General features: G+C 36.9%; 1 protein-coding gene across 2 annotated transcripts in view; it reads left to right on the forward strand.

The window, feature by feature from the left end:
• The window catches only part of PIK3C2G (phosphatidylinositol-4-phosphate 3-kinase catalytic subunit type 2 gamma), a 406,235-nt gene that overhangs the window by 263,534 nt on the left and 120,289 nt on the right, over positions 1–22,412 (forward strand). For both annotated transcript variants that reach the window (XM_082351876.1, XM_082351875.1), the window contains 3 exons: positions 933–1,062; positions 5,156–5,292; positions 7,165–7,334. In XM_082351876.1, the coding sequence (XP_082208002.1) occupies positions 933–1,062; positions 5,156–5,292; positions 7,165–7,334 (437 nt within the window). The remainder of the gene's footprint in view (positions 1–932; positions 1,063–5,155; positions 5,293–7,164; positions 7,335–22,412) is intronic.

A 22,412-nucleotide genomic window follows, 5' to 3' on the forward strand; every position in this document is an offset into this window, starting at 1 on the left:
GAAAAAGGGACAGAAAAAGGAGCTCTAAGTAAAAAGTAAGCATTTGCCAGTTGTTCAGTTAAATTTGATAAGTTATTCAGCCAAACCAGACAACAAGGTCGCAGAGTGGAATTTTTGTTAGATTCTGACTAGTTTTGAAGATAATGATTAACACACCTATACTTTTGCTGTTATCTGTGTAAACCTCAAGCATTAATGTTACCCCGGCACTGCATTTTTGGTGAAGAAAAAAGAACACAAAATCTCATCTTGGCATAGTTTTCTATAATTTAGAAAGCATTTTCAAAACCAAGCCTCTTATTAGTTAAAAGCATAGAACTGTCCTTCCCCTTTGGACATATTCTATGTCCTTCACCTATGCTAGAAAAACACCCCTTTATCATTTCTTATTATTATCAAAGGCTGTTTACTCTGAAAACTTCTTAACTGCCTTCATAACAAGAGAAGTCAATGATTCAAAGTCTGATGAATTATATGTGTGCTATTTATACTCCCAGTCAAGAAGCTCTTGGTAGGCTAACTGTATATCAGTGCATAAATTTATGGCACATCAAATAATGTTTCCCTTAGAAAGAGATTTCACTTGGCTGAGTTTGAAATTTGCATAAACATTCATCCAACCTCTCTTCACCAGACTTTGAGGTTAAGACATTGCACATGGATAATAAATTGAAAGATTATTATCAGGGAACAACATTCCAAGCAGCTTCTAATTTAATGGCTAAAGCTTCTGTAATCATTTAAAAGAAAGTTCTCATTTTCTTTGATCTTCTATCAGAAACACAAGGTATTCTTAGTGCTAATAAAACAATTGAAACCACCCTAAGTCAGGCTGGAAAGTTATTCAAAGAAGGAAATGACATATACCATATTTGAAAGCTTTTAATGAAATTCAAGGAGAAACCCGGAGTCTATAATTTTGTTTTTAACAGGCTGGAGATGATCTTCGTCAGGATATGCTTGTTCTGCAGATTATTCATGTGATGGACAATATTTGGCTGCAGGAGGGCCTGGATATGCAAATGATCATTTATAGATGTCTATCCACAGGAAAAGGCCAAGGTCAGTATAGATTAGAAAGTTGATTGACTTACATTATTTATCTCACGCATTCATCAGTAATATACCTCCAGAGTTTCCACAGCTTTCATTTTAGATTACAAATTTTAAAATCCAGAGAACTAAACCTGGTCATTCTTCTTTTTTATAAAGAATTATTTTCAAAAACAGTAAGCCAAAATGATTTATGTAAAGCATAATGTCCTTCTAGATATCTTCTAGATATTAATTAGGACTCTTGACAACTCAAATGTTAACTGTAATATCCTTTTGTGTGTCCTTAAGGGTTAGTTACATTAATGATTAACACATATTTTTTTCTCTTTTTCTAAGCTGATAATGGAAAAGTCTACTCATTCAAAAAAATATAATTGTTGCCTATTACAAAATTTACAAAGTTGCAAATGCTTAAAGGAGTTCTGAAAATTCTAAATACATTATAAACATGCATTCAGTTTCTAAAAGACTTTTGAGTAAAGTGTAATATCAACAGTCAAAGATGACCATTCATGCAAACTTTGAGCATACTTCAGCATTTCTCTTCCTTGATAAAAGCCAAGCCACTAATATGGACATATAATTACACTTATACACATTTTCAATGAAAATAATGTTGAAGATCCACCCTAATAATTACTCAAACATCAGAGGTAAAAGTTGTACTTAATTACAGTCATGCTAAATTGAAGAAATAATTTCTAGGATATCATATAATTTTTTTTACATGGGGCCATTGCCACTTAGCATTTCATTAAATTAATTAGTATGAATTATAGCAGATGCATCTGCATAAACAAAGGGATAAAAAACCCATAGAACTGGAAAGGGACCTAGAACTATGTTGTCTTTTTTTTTTTTTTTCTTTTTTAATTCAGACAGAGCTACAGTTTAAACCCATCATCTCAAAAGAGAGACTGTCATTGCCTGGCCCTCCAGTTCCTGAGGTCCCACTGCGAGGCTCAGTACCCCAGCCAACTGTGACTCAAGATTTTGGAAACTAAGCATGGAAGCACCTCCTAGTTAGCTTAACTTGCAATTGGATACTTCAGGACTACTGTTACAAGTCATACTGCCCAATTATTTTTATTCTGATAATAGGGCCCTTGTTTCCATGCCAAGTATCCCACTCCCGAACTCCTTCTAAAGTTCTAGTTCCTAAAAGTCTTTTATTACTGCTACTCTGAGATCATTATTCCTTGAGTTTTTCTCTCCCTTTTCTCACGTAAATGACCTAATTCTTTCATATCCTAATATGTTGAAAGGGTAAGAATAAACCTTAGATGAACCAAGCTGAGCTTTTTGGTGTCACATGGATTACTTTTTCTTCAGAAATTGAATACAACACCAACCTCAGTGGAATTCTTCAATTCCATCTACTCATTTCTCTGTTTATAATCATAAGAAGTAATGGAGGCTAAGACTTTTAAAGTTAATAAAATAATCCAGCAGAAATAACTCTAGACTTGCCCAAAGTTACAGATGTCACAAGACAAACAAATTATTCTTTCCCGCTATCTACCAACAATTTCTTTTGGTTGTAATGTTGTACTGGAAAAATACTTCTTCAAGAAAAATGGAGATCATTAAAGCAAATGTCTTCTTTTAAGAGATTAGGTTCCATTTTTAATCAGGTTCCAAGGCTTATTGAATATCTGCTGTTCTCAAGAAATGTCACAAAGTAAGATAGGGAATACTAAAACAACCTAAACAGGGCTGCTGCCCTTAAGGAGAGTATACTCCAGGCCACAAGTTTACATGGCTTTATCAACATTATTGTTGACTATAATTCTCATGACTACTTTGTATATGATGTTGTAGGAACTTTGGAAGAGATTATCAGAGCAGATAAAAATTCTTTAGGATTTATTTCATTGCTCTAACTTTGCTCCAGGTTTGATGGACATAAAAATTACTTAGGAGAGTTGGAGCAGCTATATCTAGGACCCAAGCAGGTTGCTATATCAGGCTCTTCATTGGGGAGGGGTGGGGAGGAGATGGAGGGTGGGGGACTGAGGCTCAAGTCTCAGTGATTGCAAAAAGCTGCTCTGGAGTTTCTCATGCACACCTTTTTGAGACCCACTGCTTTGTGTGATACCATCTTGAAAAGTTTTGCCCCTAAGAACCTTGCTACTTAAAGTATGACCTGTGGACCAGGAGCATTGACATCACCTGGGAGCTTATTAGAAACTCAGAATCTCAGACCCCACTCCCACCCTACTAAATCAGAACCTACACTTTAACAAGATCCCCAAGTAATACATATGGGCATTAAATTTTGAGGAATCTGCATTAGAGAGCTATGGGAATGGAGCCACAGATATTACTGTGCACAGAATTATGCTAGAAGTATTTAAAAAGTGTATGATACATACTAGCTTAAAATGTATAAAATGTAATTTATGGTTTTAATTAATGAGCAGAATTTAGCCACCATGATTGTTATAAATTAGGTGCAAAGTTTTCTGGGTATTCAACAATGAAAGACATGACAAATGGCTTGGGATTTAGCAATGATTAACTCCCTGAAGACAAATGTGGTCTGAAGAGTAACTGACATTGCTACAGCACCCTATCTAAAGGGTGCAGTAATCTAAGTTCTAATTTGGAGCATGGTCAGATGCAAGGTGGCAATGAGGCACGCAGGAACCAGGTAGAAGGTGGTTTTCTGTTAGGAAGTGTTAAAGGGAGGAACTGGAAAAATGAGGGAAAATTTCAGGATTAGAAAGTGGAATTATATTACTCTTTTTAGAGTAATTATATTACTGTTAAATGCAGTGCTTTACATTTGCTATCTCACTTAATAAGCACAGGAAAACTAGCACAAGAGCCGAATACTGTTGGGGGAGAAGGGAGAAGTGTTATGATATTAAATATACACCCAGGATTTATCTCTGGGTTGTTACATCTCCTTCTTTCTTTTTGTTTTTAACAAATAGATTTTAATAGGTTATTTTTGCAGCATTGAATTCCCACTCTCCATGTTTAAGTTTCTTTCTGATGAGGCAATGTATCAATAGATGCCTAACAGTCATGATTGGGCTGGGCTGGGCTATTGGATATTAAGAGATTAAGGCTGCAAAAAAAGAGAGACAGAGAGCGAGAGAGAGAGATTAATCCTGCAACCAGCTGCCACTGGCCAAATTCAGCACTGAGAAATGTTTCATTTACCATTACTGTGATATTCTTGTTTGTTGTTTAATTTGAATATTTTTAAGGTAGACCATGAAATAGTCAAATTTTAAAACTTAATCTTCTCTCTTTTCATATAATTACATTTATGTCCCTGGTCCCTTTGGGCATTTGTGTTTGCAACTCTTGCAGTTGTCAAGATTGTGGAAATCAGAAATTCTAGACTTTAATTTCTTTCAATGACTTTATTTACAGAACTGTACATTACAGGTTGTTTTGTGTACATTAGTCCTGGGAGAATTTTAAATACCGGGTTTAAATTGCTCTTCTGTACAGAATAAAAATCAGAAGGCTTGAAAATATTTACATTCCAATAACCTTAGGAACACAATGAAAAGAAGCCTTGATGGATGCATGGCTAGTGGGGCAAAGCTCCTATTGAAGTTCAATCAATGTTCACTCCTAGAAATGAAACATTGAACAGTGAAGGTTTTATTAACCTGAACATTGATTTTTATAATATATTTGAAATATTTGTCACGGAAGTTGTATTTGATTCACTTACATCATAAATATGCTTGTTACACAAGTTTGAATGTCCTCCCTTAAACTGTAAATGAATGCACAAGCCATATGTTAATTAATTCACTGCTCTATTGACTCAGTGGGGTCTCTGGGAGACCATCTAGATTTGCTCTCTACTGTAGTTCTAGAAAAAATATTAAAGCTGCTCTGATACATCTGATCCAAACACAAGTAGCCTCATCACTCCCTAGGATTTAGGAAAAATTAGAAGCAATACCATCTAGGTAAGACTCCTTCAGAGAAGAAGATTGGGAAATAAAAAGGGTAATCCGAGTAGTGCTGGCAACTATTGATGTTGTTACCTATATCAAGATGCCTTTCCTAAGTATCCCTCATCCTGTAAAGAAAGAAGTATTTCCATAATCTCTTTTTTATCAACCAGGATTGGTGCAGATGGTGCCCGATGCTATAACCCTCGCGAAAATCCATCGCCATTCTGGACTGATAGGACCACTGAAAGAAAATACAATCAAAAAATGGTTCAGTCAGCACAACCATTTAAAGGTGGATTATGAAAAGGTTTGTCCTTCTGCAGCAAATTTTAAATAATGTACTTAAATAAGGATATACTCTGGCTCATTAGATATTCTGATTTATGAAAAAGTAAATTAAGTACATCTTGAGGTCTAATTCATTCAGTCATCAGCATAGTAATCATGACAGAGCTTAAATGGTATATTACCTAGATAACAATTTCTGTGTCTGGTTTTCCCTCTGGGTGGAATTCTGGGCTATCAATAAAGACTCTCTTTGCTCAGCTGCTTCCCTTACAGGAATATCACCTGAGATGATGCTCCTGAAAACTACCTCCTTCAAGTTACCTGTGCCTATTTGTACACAACCTATAATTTCTATAAATCTCCCTCCTTCCATTGCAATATATTTCTTCTTCCAAGTTCTGTATTTTCATGCCTCACTCTTTCAATGTTTGCAGAATGCCTAATAGAGTTTTTATTTTTTTGTATCTCAGAACTTTACAAAATGTATACTATTCCATTTGACTGCCAACATTTTTTCCCACTATACCCTGGCATCTAGCCTGCAGTCTACAATCGTACAGGTTCCACCCTCTACCAGGGCTCCCAGATTAGGGGATGAGTTGGCTAGAGCCGGGCCTTGTTTCACTTGCCAAGGCATGAACTGGTACAGCTGCCCCAGAGGCAGGGGCACCTTTATGCTAATTCACACAAAGATGCAATATGGGCCAGCATTAGATTTGCTCAGAACTGTCCTGAGCATTAAACATCCCTCATTCTAGGAAACTCCTCAGTCCTGGGCAAACTGGCAGGCTTGGTCACCCTAGCTGGCCTGGGCCATGAAAGAGAGATCCAAGAGTTCATCTACTCCAGACTTCTGTGAGATTGGAATAGAGCAAAATACAGGTTTTGGAGGCCAAGTAACAGGGAATTAGATGCGATTATCTAGAAATCTATTTTTTAGCCCTTCCCCAAATTGTAGCTTGAGTTAGGCACAAACCCATAGGGTTATATTGTTTGGGGTGTTTCCATGTACATTTGATGTTCTTAACCACCATGTGAAGGACATATTTTATTATCTTCACTTTACAAGTAGAGAAAATCTAGACAGACAAATTAAAGACTTGCTCAGGCACCTGGGATACCTGGAAATAAGGTGTCCTGGTATGTAGTCCAGCCACGTGGTCTTCCACTCGCTAGTTGAGGAGGCCCATACCTGTGGCTCAGCCAGTCACTCGTGCTTACACTCATCGTTGCATCATCGATCAAAACAATGAATACCCAGGAGACAGTTTTTTTGAAAAAAGAGTAATTTTGGCAAGAAACCTCTGTCTATTAAAGAAACATAAGCCACAACTAACTTAGTGGAATCTGCTTCTACCCACACAAGCATTCACTGGTATATACTGTACCAAAACCCTTTGGGGCATTAACTGGATGACATATTTGTAGGATAAACATAAAATGTTACAGATATCTCAGTGTAGTTTTTTCTGTGTTAAAAATTTCAAATATTCAAAAATTGGTATTTTAAATTTCTATGGGAATAGGCAGTACTGGACCATATTGTTCCTTCTTCTTTTACCTTGAAAAAAGCTATCCACTATTGTATATTTGTGACATTAAAAAATAACACTAAGAATCCTCTCTAATAAACTGTGAAAATTAGCTTTAACTGAATGAAAGTTATTTTCTCCCATTTCAACAAAAACACTCATTAATCTAAAGAACAGATTGCTTCATGTTCTTCTGTAGCATATCAAGAACCAACCATTTAATCATATCCACTCAACTGAGATGTAGAATTGGTTCTTGATTATATAATTTTGCTTTTTATCGTATTTTTACCATTACCTCTGCATTTGCTCATTTTTTGTGTGTGTCTTTGTTGTGTTATTATTTTTCAACCGATTAGGCCTTGAGGAACTTTTTCTATTCCTGCGCTGGCTGGTGTGTGGTAACGTTCATCCTGGGAGTCTGTGACCGTCACAACGACAATATCATGCTGACAAAGTCAGGCCACATGTTTCATATTGACTTTGGAAAATTCCTGGGTCATGCACAAACATTTGGAGGGATAAAAAGGTTAGTGCTCAAATAATGTTTATTAATGTAATTAAGCAATCTCCCGGAGTGATATATAACATGTAATGGCGTAGAAACCCAGCAGATGACTTGTTCCCCATCTCTCAAATTCCCCAAGATAACATAAACATGACTATGTATCTAATAATATTGAAGGAAAGATTTTTTTCGATAGACTGTTAATGGAACAAATTAGGTTTCCTCAAATTGTTAGTAGACTAAATTGGCCTTCTCCCACAGGATACTAATACAGCTCCAGTCTGAATTGTATGAAATATGATATGTTCATTTTCTTATAAGCCTTGAATGGACAACGAGGCCTGAGTTCATGATCTCAATACATCTGGTATATTGCCCATAACAATCACCAGCCTGGTCTACATGTAAAATGAGCACACTTCCTGCACTGAATTAGGCTTGAATTATTCCAAAAATATTTAGTAAGCATGTACCATTCAAGACTCTGGGGATACAACAGTGGACAAAGCAGATACAAACCGTGATGTCTTTCTAGTAGGGATGACAGACATTAAAAAAGATAACACAGTTTCATTTCTTACTAAGAAACTAAAGCAGAGAAATGGGATAGAAATTAACAGGGGCAGGGATGCTATTTTTTTTATATTTATTTATTTATTTTTGGCTGTGTTGGGTCTTCGTTTCTGTGCAAGGGCTTTCTCTAGTTGCGGCGACTGGGGGCCACTCTTCATCATGGTGCGCGGGCCTCTCACTATCGCGGCCTCTCTCGTTGCGGAGCACAGGCTCCGGACGCGCAGGCTCAGTAGTTTTGGCTCACGGGCCCAGTTGCTCCGCGGCATGTGGGATCTTCCCAGACCAGGGCTCGAACCCATGTCCCCTGCATTGGCAGGCAGATTCTCAACCACTGTACCACCAGGGAAGCCCAGGGATGCTATTTTAAAGAGGCCTCCTTAAAGAAATGAGAGATAGCTGTATGGTGAGTAATCACCTTGTGGAGATCCATGAGAAGAGTATTCCAGGAAGAGAGAACAGCAAAAATAACAGCCATGAGCATGGACTAAGCAGGCATGTTCCAGTGACAGCAAGAAGGGCTGGGGCCTGGAGGTGGAATAAAGAGGGGTGGGTAATAGGAGGGAAAGATAAAGGGTTTGGTGGAGGCCAGATCAAGTAGGGCACTGAGGACATGGTGTAGAGGTTGGCTTTTACTTTACGTTCAGAGGCAAACCATTGATGGATTTCAGTGGATTTCAAAGCTCTCTCCTGCTGTCCTGTCAAGTAATGAGACCAGTTCGAAGGCTATTGCAATAGTTAAGGCAAGACCTTAATGGTAAAGAAGTGGCAAAAACTGACAGATTCAGAATATATTTTGGAATCTGAACCACAGGACCTGCTAATTGATTGGCACTGGCAGTCATTAATGGGCTGGAAAAATGGGCCCAGTGGGTAGAAGAAGAAAGGAAAATATTCAAGGATGACTCCTGGATTTTTGTTCTTAGCAAACAATTATATCATTTACTGAAAAGGAAAAGACTGGTGGTTGAATAGGTTTTTGTTTTATTTTATTTGAGCTGGGGGCAAAGGAACCAGGAATCTAAGACTAAAAGTCCCTTGCTGCAAAAGGATACTTCATATTAAAGTAGAAATGGCATCAGACCATTCCAAAGACTAATCAGTCACTTCTGGCTAAAAATAGCTCTTCAACAGAGGAAATAAAAGTCTCCTACAATATAACAAGATGAATTTTCACCAGATTGTCATAATCTGGTATTAAAATACCAATATAAACTACATAATAAGGTTTAATTCTTATAAACTGATAGCTTCTATTTTGTGGAGGCATACAGATGGAATTGTCTCACTTTTTATTATTTTCAGTACATTGCCTTCTATAATGAATAAGCTCAGGAAGAGGCACCACATATTCATTCATTCCTTACACATCTGTTGAGGATGGTCTGTGTGCCAAGGACTGTGATAAACCTTGGGGATACAAAGATGAATAATACACATTTACCACCTCAGTGGGGCTTACTCTTTCTTTAAAATACTGGGAAGACAGACACATAAATAATTACTCCAGAATGTGGTGAGGGCGGAGATAGATGTATAGACAATTAGAACATCACAGAGGAGGGATATCTGGTCTATAAAGGACAAATGTTAATTAACATATACGAGCATATTGCATAATTTACTCATGTAACACTTTCCCTAAATCCACTCTTTCCTAGAAATTTAAAGATTAGATTAAAACTGTAACATCTTTGTTTATTTTGCTGTATTGTCCACTGAGAATTCGGTTTAACCCCCTTATTCATTTATTCGACCAGCATCTGTGTTGACCATGGGGGTGGTTAAAAGATGCATAAAGATGTTCCAGCTCTACAGAAAAAGTTTCAGTTGGGGAAACATACAAAGTAAAGAACAAGTTACTAAACAATATAGTAAGTGCTATAATAAAGATATCCACCAAGGTCTGTAGAAAAGATGGAGCCCAATTGTTTGTTTGTTGATGTTACAGCAGCTACTGCTACTTCTGAAGTGCAGCAATTTAAATCTATTTTATGCAACCGTTATGGAGGTCATGAAAATGTGCCCAGCACAGAGCCTCACTTATAGTAGGTTCTTAATATTGTTTTCTGAATTAGCCAGCCAATAAACCATTCACAGGTCAGCCTTCAACCTTTCAATAATTATTAATTGGATGAAAGAAAATGAAGTTGGCCCTGTCTTCCCTTGAGATTATTGATTATTGAGCACCAGCTAAGGAGGCCAACTGCAGCATTATGACCCATTTGGATTATTGTTTGCAGGATTCTATCTCCACCAATGGCTATGTAAGACTCATTGGCAATGTATCCTTGGATTTCTTTCTTGATACTGATACTTCTGCCCTGAGTTTCTTTAATGGTTAAACTGAACTATGTCTACTCCCTATTACTCACTATATATTTTGAATTATAGGCAGCATCCAATAATTTTCTTCAAAGTCTCTTTCAGTTGTTTCTGGAGTTCATTTGATTGTTGTTTCATTAGGCAACTGATGTCTTCCATCCTAGGTCCACTGGTTGTTCTTCTTGGTTGCTCGGTGGACAAAGGTCTCATAAATCAGGCCTCTGAATCCCCTAGGATAAATGAACATTCTTATTTGTACTACACTTATTACGTATAAAACTGATCTCTAGAGAAAAGCCAGCTCCACCTAGCTTCTTCTGTACACATACTAGATATATTAATAAACACTCCCTAATGTACAAAGCCAGGTTTGTAAATCATGCCCTATGACTATCCTAATCTCCCATAGCCTAGCAAGGCCATATAAATGCCCCAGTAATAAACAGCAATAAGCCAGGATCATACTCCTTAACATAAAATGCAGCACCCGCAGGGAGTAAAGAGCATATGTATCCCAGACACATGTGTTTCTCCTATCGTCTACTCCTTAAAAACATGGGGAAGGAAAGTATTTGTGTGACTTTTTATGGTTTACAAAGTGTCACTAACATACATTAACTGATTTTACTTCATAATACAATTGCTCAACCTCACATAAATACAGTTTCCAGTTGTGGATAAGTTTGGGGTTGACAAAAAGAAATCACATACATAACATAAAATCCCTCTCTAAGATTTAACCCTTAGCCAAGGATACAGAACTTAATAATGGAAATAAGCAGGCCAACAAAGCGAAAGCAAATGCAGTATATCTGGGGAGAGATTTTCCCTTGGTTTCCTTAAGAGGAAGCAGCAATGAAGTGATATTCTCCTTACAAGGAAGATCTTGAGAAATAAAGGGATTTCTTGCTGGGCCATTGCCCTTTTGTACTCATGCTTTGTACTGATGCTTATATCATCATTCCAGAACATCTTACACTAATCGTCCGTGTGATTCTGCTTAAGACATGTTTATAAACATTGGGCTGTCCTGTTTTTTGAATTATGTGGAGTCATCCCAGCAACACTCTCATTAGGAGTCTTTGCTCAGGTTTCCCTGAACCACTGCTCTTAATTCAGTTGTCCAGAAATCTGGAAAGCCCATCTTCATGCTTAGACCAAATCTGAAGCTCTAACTTTCTAACTTTGAAGAAAGAAAAAAAATTACATCTCAGTTATGAATTTGAAGGATTTCACATCTCGTATATAAACAAGAAGTTCTTCCCTATCGGTTTTAATTATGAGATTAGATGAAGAGGATTTACACCAGCAGATTAAATCACAGGACAATTCAGCCCCAGCATTATTTAATGATTCTGGGGAAAAAAATAGCTAATCCCTACAATGAAAACAATGAGAAATTTCACCAACTTTCTGAAACCAGTTGGTTTTTCTTTTGAAGTATTGCCTAATTATTATCTTCATTTCTTTATTTTCTCTTACAGAGATTCAAATTAAAGTGGTTAACAAATTATACATCCACAATTTTTCACTCAAAGTTCCCCTGTAACAATGATTTCCATATAGTAATTTTTTCATTGCATAAAAGATATTATTGTAATAAACTCTAAATTTCCACTCAATAATTTCTTGATGGTGACTTTCTTTTACAGAGGAGGAGAAATTAAGGAAGGCCTTTATTGGTGATGTTTATCGTTCTCCTAACTCATTGTTTCATACTTTTATTTTTTCAGACGATATTTCCAGTCTGTATGGTCTTTCACTTTGTAATGCCAGACTTGCATGAAGTCTTTCTTGCAGCCTTATTTCTAGATAATTTTAGAGGCTGTATGAGCAGTAGTTAAAGGCAGGTACCCTGGAGATAGACTATGCTTTTTTTTTTTTTTAATCCCTTACTATCATTTACTAATGATGTGACCTTAAACAAATGGCTCTGTATGCTTCAGTTTAATCTTTTATAAAAAACAGATTTGTTTTGAAGATTAAATTAATTGATATATGTAAAATGCTTGGAAGAGTTCCTAGCACTGAGTAAAGGCTCTATAAATGTTTGTTGGAATTAATTATAATGTAAGTATTCCAAATGAAGTGACAAGAAATGAGATTGCATCTTTAGGTAATTATTGTTTCTTTTTGTTCAAAGTTATCTAAATATCTTATTTTGGTACTTTTTAAAGTACTTTTTTGGTACTTTTTAAATTTATAAATTGAACTTCTCTGACTTTGAAGTTTGTTGACTGATATATTAGATTGCACTATTAGGTTTATTTGGATTGTAATGTTTTTCACCAAGTCACTTTTGACTTCTGATACAATTTTAGACATGAGCAGAGGTGTGCTGGAGCTGGCTCACACTGGCTTGGAAGAGCCTATTATGTGTATTCTTTCTCAACTCCACATTCAATGACATTCCACTGGTAGCCTGAAATCAGCCATGGTGGGAGAATATACACCATGGAAACTGGCAAATGTCACAAATCAGAGCTTTTTTTTTTTCCTAAAAAAAGTAAGTGAGCTGGTTATTAAATATTTACCACCACACTCTAGGACATAAATCCATTTAAAACAGATGAAAAATCATTCCAGAACTCAACAAAAGTCAAACTCTGTTCTTTTCCTATTAAAATATATACAACTGGGTGATCAAAATATTATATATCTGTCTTTTTAACAACATGATTTATACCCGATTTTCAAGTTTTATCCCAACAGATCAACAATCACCTAATATAACTGATCTCAGAATTTTCATCTCAATATTAGTCATAAAGATTATCTGTATCTATAATCGTTTTGACACTGTCTTCCATATTTAATTACCATTAATTTAAAAATGTTTAATGTTTAAGCTCTAATTTGAGTATTATATTATTTATATTCTAAATATCCTCAATTTAACCATCTTTGGGAAAAAACTCCATTAGCAGATTAAAAGATTAATTTTTGTCTTACTCCAGTCATTCTGGTTTAGTACAATATTCATAGTAATCCAAATGCCATATAGGTATTAATGATCTCCCACATGCTTTAATTACTACCTTAGTGTTCTTTGAAATTAGATGTTTCACTGGTCTGTTTTCACAAGATTGTTTATTAAGAAACACTCTGGTTCCTTTAACTCAAAGCAGGTTTCAATTTCATCTGAACTTTCTAGAGGAAAAACACACTATCTAATACCTCTCCAACTGTGAGTGCCATAAGAACATCTTTGTATCTTAAGCGCCTAGCTAGTGCCTGACATGTAGCAGAGGCTCAATGTTGGTTAATTGAAGGATCACTACAAAAATGCCATACAATTTACTTTTCTTGACCTGAGAAGCAGCAGTTTTTCTGAAGATAAAATTATTAAGAATTTGCCATATTCTGTTATTCTAACTGGAAATTTACCCAGGGATTTTTTTACCTGATGGTTTTTACATGTGGGAGTCTGGGGGATGAGACTCAAAATTTGATACATACTACCTCATAACCATTTAGGATGGCTACTGTCAAAAAACAGAAAATAAGTTTTGACAAGGATGTGGAGAAATTGGAACCCCTGTGCAATGTCACTGGGAATATAAAATAGTACAGCTACTGTGGAAAACAGTATGGCTGTTACTCACAAAATTAAAAATGGAATTACCATATGATCCAGCAATTCTGCTTCTGGGAATATACCCAAAGGAATTGAAAGCAGAGTATCAAAGAGATATTTGTACAACCATGTTTATAACAACATTATTCACAATAACTGAAATGTGGAAGCAATCCAAATGTTCATCAACAGATGAATGGATAAGCAGAATATGGAGTATACATACCGTAGACTATTATTCATTCTTAAAGGAATAATTCTGACACACGCCACAGCATGGTTGAATCCTGAGGACATTGCACTAAGCAAAATAAGCCAGTCTCAAAAAGACAAATGACTGTATGATTCCACTTACATGATGTCCAAATCATAGCTACAGAGATACAGAAACTAAGGTGGTGGTGACCAGGAGCCTTAGGGAGGGGGGAATGGGGAGTTATTGTTTAATGGGTATAGAATTTCAGTGTTAAGAGATGAAAAGAATTGTGGAGGTGAATGGTGGTGATGGTTGCACAACATGATGAATATATTTAATACCACTGAACTGCACACTTAACAATGGTTTAAGATGGTACGTTTTATGTTATATGTATTTTACCACAGCGAAATAACTGAAAAAAAAATTTGGTACACTGTAATTTTCACAAAGGCCTTCTCCAGTCACAAAGTCAATCTCAGGCAAACTACACCTAGCATTTGAATAGGGCTTTGGATTTTCCAAAGCACTCTCACTGTTTCAAGAAATGAAGTTTATTTTGTCATTCCCATCTTCTCACTGTTGTTTTTCCCTCGTCTACTTCAATTTATCATTCCACTATGCTTTATCACCTGCTTTCTTTTGAGTAACTTCCTTTATATTTACCTCCCTCCCATTATAAGTAAAAAAAAAACCAGTTTCTCTAATTAAAAAACCCAACCACCCAACCATGAGTTTTCTTCAAAAAGAGACTTGCACATTTTCAGATGAAAAGAGTGAAGGGTGCTTGAGAAAGGAAGAAAAGTTTGTGACACAGAGGGGAACAAAGATAGGGAAGGAGGTAAGGAGAGAGAGAAAACAATTTAAATAGTGTAAGGATTCTGCTTTCCTGCACCCAGTGAGAACAAAGCATGCTTAAGATGGCAGACATGAGTGCTGACTCCTTAGCTGGTCTAAGGTACAATGTGCCTGTCAATATAAGCATCTCATAACCCTGAGTCTGAGTCTAGTTTTTGAAGAAAGACTACAGATATCTCCTAAACATGAGCCTAGTATTAGAACTTCTTCTGGTACCCAAATGAAGAAACAGTACCTGCTTCTGTGCTGGGGGAGACACTCCTGATGTTAAACTTAGTAAGAGATAAAAGGTCCATTTCAAGCTTTATACATAAATATTGATCATGCCTATGGTAACTTTAAGAGTGATTTAAATGTTTTCAGAGGTAACTTGGGCTATTCTTGATTTATACCTTCAACCTGATTTTAAAATCTTATCGTATTTAAAATGCGATACTACCATTCGTTGTCACCCAAGCATTATAGCATTAATAATCTTTTCCCTATATCCAGACTAATTTCTGTTCCAAGCATACAGTGGAATTCCATGCAAAGCATAACTGTGCACTTTCCCTTGAACTCAAGCTCAAGGTGGGGGAAACATGGGAATTTGGAGGAACTGACCATTCTGTTGCCATTCTCATAAAATCCTGATCTACTATAAACTCACACCCAAAATATCAGACTTAGGAAAGTAGGCCTTGTGAAGAGGTAGTTGTTTTAACTACCCTCTTCAAATAAGAGAGACAGTGTACCTGAGCCTGGGAGGAACTCCAGAGTCAGTATCTAAAGTTATTAAGCAGTTAAAGATCAGGGACCTCCCAGAGTCTAACTTAGGACCCACAGTGTATTTATAAAAGAGGCTAGACCAGGGAAAAAACATGTTTTACACTTAAGAGATTATTGGTGAGGGTCTCCTTAGTTAATAATTGCTGAGAGCTTGGAGCTCTCACAGGGTGTTAAATGTTCTTTTTGTAATAGTACATGCACCCTTATGTTCTTATTATATTGCACATATGAGGTTTCTTGTGTTGTCTAATTATACAAGGTTCTATCCTATCCAATGGAGATTGCAAATCTGCCTTCTCAAATAACTCATGGATATGAGACAAGAGACTTGTGTTCTATCTGTTGGACAGCAAAATGTGCTCTCTGAAATGTAGGTCATTTGTGATATCAGGAAAAGTGTAGGCTTAAACATTGCCCAATGTACTCTGTAGTCATTTATTTGTATGCTAATATCACCATTCACTATGATGGGAGTCTGCAGCTTTTAGGAATCTTTAAAACAATATATTTTAATGTTACTATGATATTTCCTGGGGACAAAACATTTTTAATTCATGAAATTAATAATAATTTCAATAATAAACATAAAATGCACCTCATTACTGAGTCCCACATTTCAGTTCAGGGTACAAATATATATTCAGCCCTCGAGCCTTTCAATGTCCATTTGTATGTGTCCATTTACAGGCTTTATCCATTGCTCAAGTAAATATTAGATGAACTATCCTATAAAAGGAAGAAATAAGTATGTTCACAGAGCACAGAAGACAGATTCTATCATCATGAATCCTTGCTTGAGTTCTCTGTCTTTCCAGTCCTCTCTCCATATCCCCTGCCTACATCACCACTACTGAAACACATAGCTTTTCTCAGATTGTGGTGAAATGTCACTGGGAGTGGCAGAAAGCAATGCTTCTTAGGGTGGTGCTGTGTCATCCAGTATATGGGATCAGATTCTAAACGGAAAAGTCAAAATTAACCCTTTAAAGCCTTATCAATACTTGATGTGCATTAGCTTAATTAATCCTCACAGGAACTCTTTGCGGTAGCTACTGTTATTTTCTCTAATTTACGAATCACAAACTAAGATACAAGTCTTCATTGCTATAGTCCACCTTGGGCAGGTGCCATGTGGGAATCTGGTAATTCCATTTCTCAGTAATTCCAACACACTGTTTCCTCTTCAGCATTGGGAAAGATGGCTGTTTCTTTAGTTAGTACCAGATGACATAGTTATCCGCATTTATGGCCATGATATATATTAAATTCATGTCTTTAACAACTATAATCAAATGTGTTGCAAGATGTTTGCATGATGGGAGACATTCAGGCATTAAAACCAGGTGTTACAATAGCAGGGCCACTCTCCCATCTATGGGCAATATGCTCTTTTATGACTGAAAAATCAGGCACAATTGCTCACTCTCTTTTAATTTTTTTCTTACATTAAAAAAAAATACATCTAATAGGAATCATTAATCTAATAGAAGTTAAGTGCTCATGGGATGTGACTCCAGTTTTCCGAGCTCGCCAGGGACTGTTTTGTTGAACTCGGTATGGCCAAAGACCACCCTGAACTGCTGGGATGAAGCCCAGTGGTACTATTTAGACTGCATAATTCACATATAAGGAAGTTGCTTCTGTGAATAATTATGTCTTCAAATAGCTTATGTACTCGATACTTTAAAATCAAACATCATTCATTTTTCAAGTATGTACATATTTGTTTAAGGAATAGTTCAATAAATGAAAGAATGCTCATTTTAAGGATACAGCACCTCTGCTATTTCAGAGCGCATCCATTACAGTTAGCATGCTTGGTCCATTACCTTAATAATGTATTTCAGAATAGGGCAGTCTCCACTGTGAGGGCTAGTGACACTGAGCAGCCTAGCACTGCAAGAAAGCATTGACACAACAGGGCAGATGTTGTCCTCAGTTTCAAATGGGCCATCCTCATGGCCCAGCAATCCCACAATACTTATCCTCACAGGATAAACCTCAGATCTCTCCAACCCATTATTTACTACTACTTATTTTAGACAGACAACGACACCTCCTACTTTTTTGGGGAAAAATAAAAAGAAACAGAACAGAGCCTGCTTTTGTACTCAGTACAAAACTCACAAACTTATATCTGCATATAAACTTCTTTCTTGTGATAATAGAAGATTAGTTTTTCATTTCTAAAGCCAATACCTCCATCTGTGCTTTGGAACCATTTCCCTCCCATCTTCTTACATACATTATGCTATCAATAATTCATTTTTCCTTGCATTCCTCTCCCATTTATTTATTTATTTATTAGCCATGCTGTGTGGCTTGTGGGAATCTTAGTTCTCCGACCAGGGATTGAACCTGTGCCACAGCAGTGAAAGCTCCAAGTCCTAACCACTGGACCACCAGGGAATTCCCTCCTCTCTCTTTTAAATAATCCTGTTAAATATGCTAATCGCTCCAAAGTTTAGCCTTGCCTCAAAAAAATAGTTTCTATGCCATTTTGCTCACCTTCCCAAATTTCCTGCAGGAGGTTCTAAACTCCTGGTCTCCTTTTCTTACCTCCTATTCCATAACCACTTCAATCTGGCTTTATTCTTCATTACTTGATAAAATCAACGATGACCATAATGCTAAACCCAACAATATTTATTCCTCATTTTACCTAATTTAGCAGCAGATTTCAACAGTGTTGACTATTACTTCTTCATAATACCCTCTTTGCTTGCCTTCTATGATGCATCATCACCCTCTAGTTTTTCTCCCCTACTCAGTATCCAATGCAGGATGATTCCCTTCTACCAAGCCACTAGATGTCAGATTCCTGAAGATTTATCTTAGTCCTCTTCTCTTCTCACTGTACTGTCTCCAGCAAACTGGTATCAGTTACATCCAAGGCTCCTATCAATATTTATATCCATATGTCTTGTACAAATTTTAATTAAACATTTTATTTTGAGATAATTGTAGATTCACATGCAGTTTTAAGATGTAATACAAAGAGATCCCATGTGCCCTTTACCAGTTCCCCCCAATGGTAACATCTTATAAAATTACAGTACAATATCATGACCAGCTTATTAATATTGATACCATCCAGATACAGAACAGCTCCATCACCCCCAGGATGCTTCATGTTACCCCACTTCCCTCTCACCCCCCGATCCCCCTCTATCCTTAACCCCTGGCAACTACTAATTTGTTCTCCATTTCAATAATTTTGTCATTTCATATATTCATTAATGCAAACACATATTTAATTGTCCTAAAATGAAATTATATACCATTTAGAAAGGAATAAATGCATAGCCTTTGGGATTAAAAAAAAAAGAAGAAGACTTCTTAAAAGAAAAAATTTTTGATCCTGATCCCTTAGTATTACAACATCCGGTGAGAGAGAGAGAGAAATAGAAAAGATGTCCAGAAGTGGGAAACTATACAGGTAAAAGGTACAGAAGCATGAATAGTTAGGACTTAGGCAGGTAATAGTAAAACCACTTATCTGGAAAAGGAAAAAAAAAAAAAGGGAGGATAGTCACAACAAGAAATTTCTGGTTTATTTGCACAGCTATAAATGAGAGATTTTCAACATTTTATTCAGAATGCAACACAGTATAGATTCTAAGAGATGAAATCATTTCCAATCTTCCCTCTTGCCACAGCCAATTTATATCTCAGGTTTATAAGTCCTGCTTAAACTTCAGACATAGGCTCCAGTACACTAATTCTGCAACCTAGGATTACGTTCACATTTGAGTAGATTGATAAATCACGTACCAGCTACAGCTCTTACAGCCTGTAGGGATGGGATAGGATTCTGTTTCACACGTGAGGCTTCTTTCCATTTCTAGAAAAATTTTAGTCTAATTCTGAGTTATTTTTTAAAATTGCTCAGAAGTGAGCCATGCAAATCATATAGAAAAGATGCAGCATTTTAAACTATGATAATAATTTAAACACAGCTAAACTTGGGTTCTTCAGTATTATTATTAGTTTATATTTTCTCTAACAGATATGTTTCCTTTGTGTATTTGACTCTCTGCTATAATGTTTCTTCATCTGATTTATAATGGTGGTTACCATGGAAGAAGGAAATGTGTTATCACATGAACTTAAGCATAACTACAAAAACTTTCCAAGAGAAATCGCTTTGGTCAAACATACATTTCTCTTTTGAAAAGAAAAGCGTATCTATCATGTTAGAAAAGAAAATTTCAGGAAGTTGTAAAATTTAGTGCTCTTTCAAAATTATTTCAAAAGTTTCATTCAATATAGCAAATATACAACAGTATAGAGAGTAAGAAAAAAGAGTTGGAAAACTTTTATATACAAAATTAAGATTTTATTCTGATTATGGAAGTCTAGGATATTGCTAAAACTCACTAAAATGTTAGCAGTAGTGATGACTCTGTGGAAGAGTGATATGTAAAAAATGCTACCAAATTCAAAGGTCCACTTAAGGGCTTATGCAACCAAAGAGGTTACATGGAAGAGCTGGGAGTAAATTAAACCTTGAAGGAGAGATGGGATTCTACAGATGGCATTTTTGAAGAGAAAGGGAGATTTAGCTTCGACTAGGTTCAGCTCTAGAACATTTTTATTAGTTTGGGGACTAATTAGAGTATTTAAAATTTATTGAGTGTTTACTATGTGCCAGGCTATGTTCTAAGTACTTTTACATGCTTTAGCTCATTTAATCCTCTCAGCAATCCCAGTAGTCAAGTGCTCTTATCCCCATTTTACAGAGGAAGAGATTGAGGCACACAGAGGATAAGTAACTTGCTGAGAGTTGCAGAACTACTAAGTGGTAGAACATGGTTTGAAGCCTGGCTGGCAGGCCTGCAGTCTGTGCCCTCTGCATAGAACCTCATAGAGCCATTCACAAGTGTGTAGTCCTCTCTGTGTCAGGCCTTTGTGTATATGTTCTTAGTTAATCCTCACAGCAATTCTAAGAGCTAGGTATTGCTTGTCCATTTCAGAGATGAGGAAACTGAGATACAGCAGGTCCAGGATTAGAACCCATGCTGTATCTCATGTTTTCAACATCTGTGCTCCCAGCTTGGCCAAAGTAAAGGGCTGTAAAGTAAATTCATAGCATATAGGCTAGATAAGTCAATGTAGGCCAAATATAAAAGGATTTTGAGCAAAATTTTTTAAATTTGGACTTGATTCTTAAGAAATTCCTCAGTGTCTAGGTGCTCAATAAATTTTCTTGAATGAATGAATATAAAGCTAAGTGGGGAAATTATTACATCAGCTTCTCCTCCAGACATTTAGTGGTAGCATGGATCACACAATAAAATTTAAAAACCACAGCCAGACAGAGGTAGCTTACTTATTTTCATTAAAATACTTTGCCTGCAATTAGATTCCACTGCCCCAGATCAGCTACAAAATACCTGAGTTGTGGCTTTCTGATTTGAATATACACACTTCTGAAAGGTCTGGTTAACTAAGTTCAATTAGTGAGATTTCCAGCTCTACTGAAACAGGAGGGAAGGGGGCAGGGCACAACCTTTGAAAGAATGACATAGCCCAAGGACATGACATAAACTGATTAGAACCAAATGTGTCCAAGATGGCAGAGAAGTAGATTTCTACTAGACCTTGAACCTCAGTCTATGCTCATTGTAACACATCAGCAAGCTAAATGACACACCCACAGGCGCCATGACAGTTCCAAGGCCAACCATAAGGATCAAAAAGTGGGCGGTGGCCCAATTCCTGGAAATCCCCGCCCATTCCCGAAATAGCTGGAATTCTCCTCCCACTCATTAGCCTATGAAATTACCCACCCCTATAGAAACTAACAACCCCATACCCTGGTGCCGCTCTCACCTTCTGAGATGGCCCACGCTCTGTCTGTGGAGTGTGTTTCTCTCTAAATAAATCCACTTCTTACGTATCACTTGTCTCTCACTGAATTCTTTCTGCAATGAGACATCAAGAATCTGAGCTTCCTTAAGTCCTGAAACCAGGTGTGTGATCTCAGTTGGAAGACCCTGGGTTTTGGCCAGGTTCGAGTCCCGGTCGCATGGGTTCAAGTCCCAATCAGGATTTTGGCCAGGTTCAAGTTCCGGCCTCGGAGGTTCAAGTCCCAATGTGGGTTTAGGCTGGGTTCAAGTCCCAGCAAGTGGGTTCAAGACCCAATCTGAGGTGCAGTTTCACTACTATGTTTTTATTAAAATAGCTAAGCATAGCAACAATAAAGAACACAATTATCCTGGCAGCTCCTTGGTGGTCTAAGTTAGGACTCCAGGCTTTCACTGCCAAGGCTCAGGTTCAATCCCTGGTCAGGGAACTGAGATCCTGCAAGCCCCACAGCATGGCCAAAAAACAAACAAACAAACAATTACATACATATGTGTATATATATATATATATATATATATATATATATATATATATACATAAAATTAACCAAAAAAATTAAGAGGCTTCCTCAATAATCCTTGACTTTTCTCAGTTACTGCTTGAACTGAACTTAGTTATATCTAGGCTGCTAGGCTCAAATTTTAAAATGTCTTCAATTCATTCAAAAATCTTTATGTTTTAAACAACATTTTACTCAAAACTGTATTCGCATTTCAAATGCTTCTAGATCAGGTGTCCCCAATCCCCAGGCCACAGACCGGTACCAGTCCGTGGCCTGTTAGGAACCAGGCCGCACAGCAGGAGGTGAGCGGCGGGTGAGTGAGCGAAGCTTCATCTGTATTTACAGCCGCTCCCCATCGCTCGCATTACCGCCTGAGCTCCGCCTCCTGTCAGATCAGCGGCGGCATTAGATTCTCATAGGAGGGCGAACCCT

The sequence above is a fragment of the Balaenoptera borealis genome (genome assembly GCF_965194805.1).
Source record: "Balaenoptera borealis genome assembly, chromosome: 13".
NCBI classification, from domain to species: Eukaryota; Metazoa; Chordata; class Mammalia; order Artiodactyla; family Balaenopteridae; genus Balaenoptera; species Balaenoptera borealis.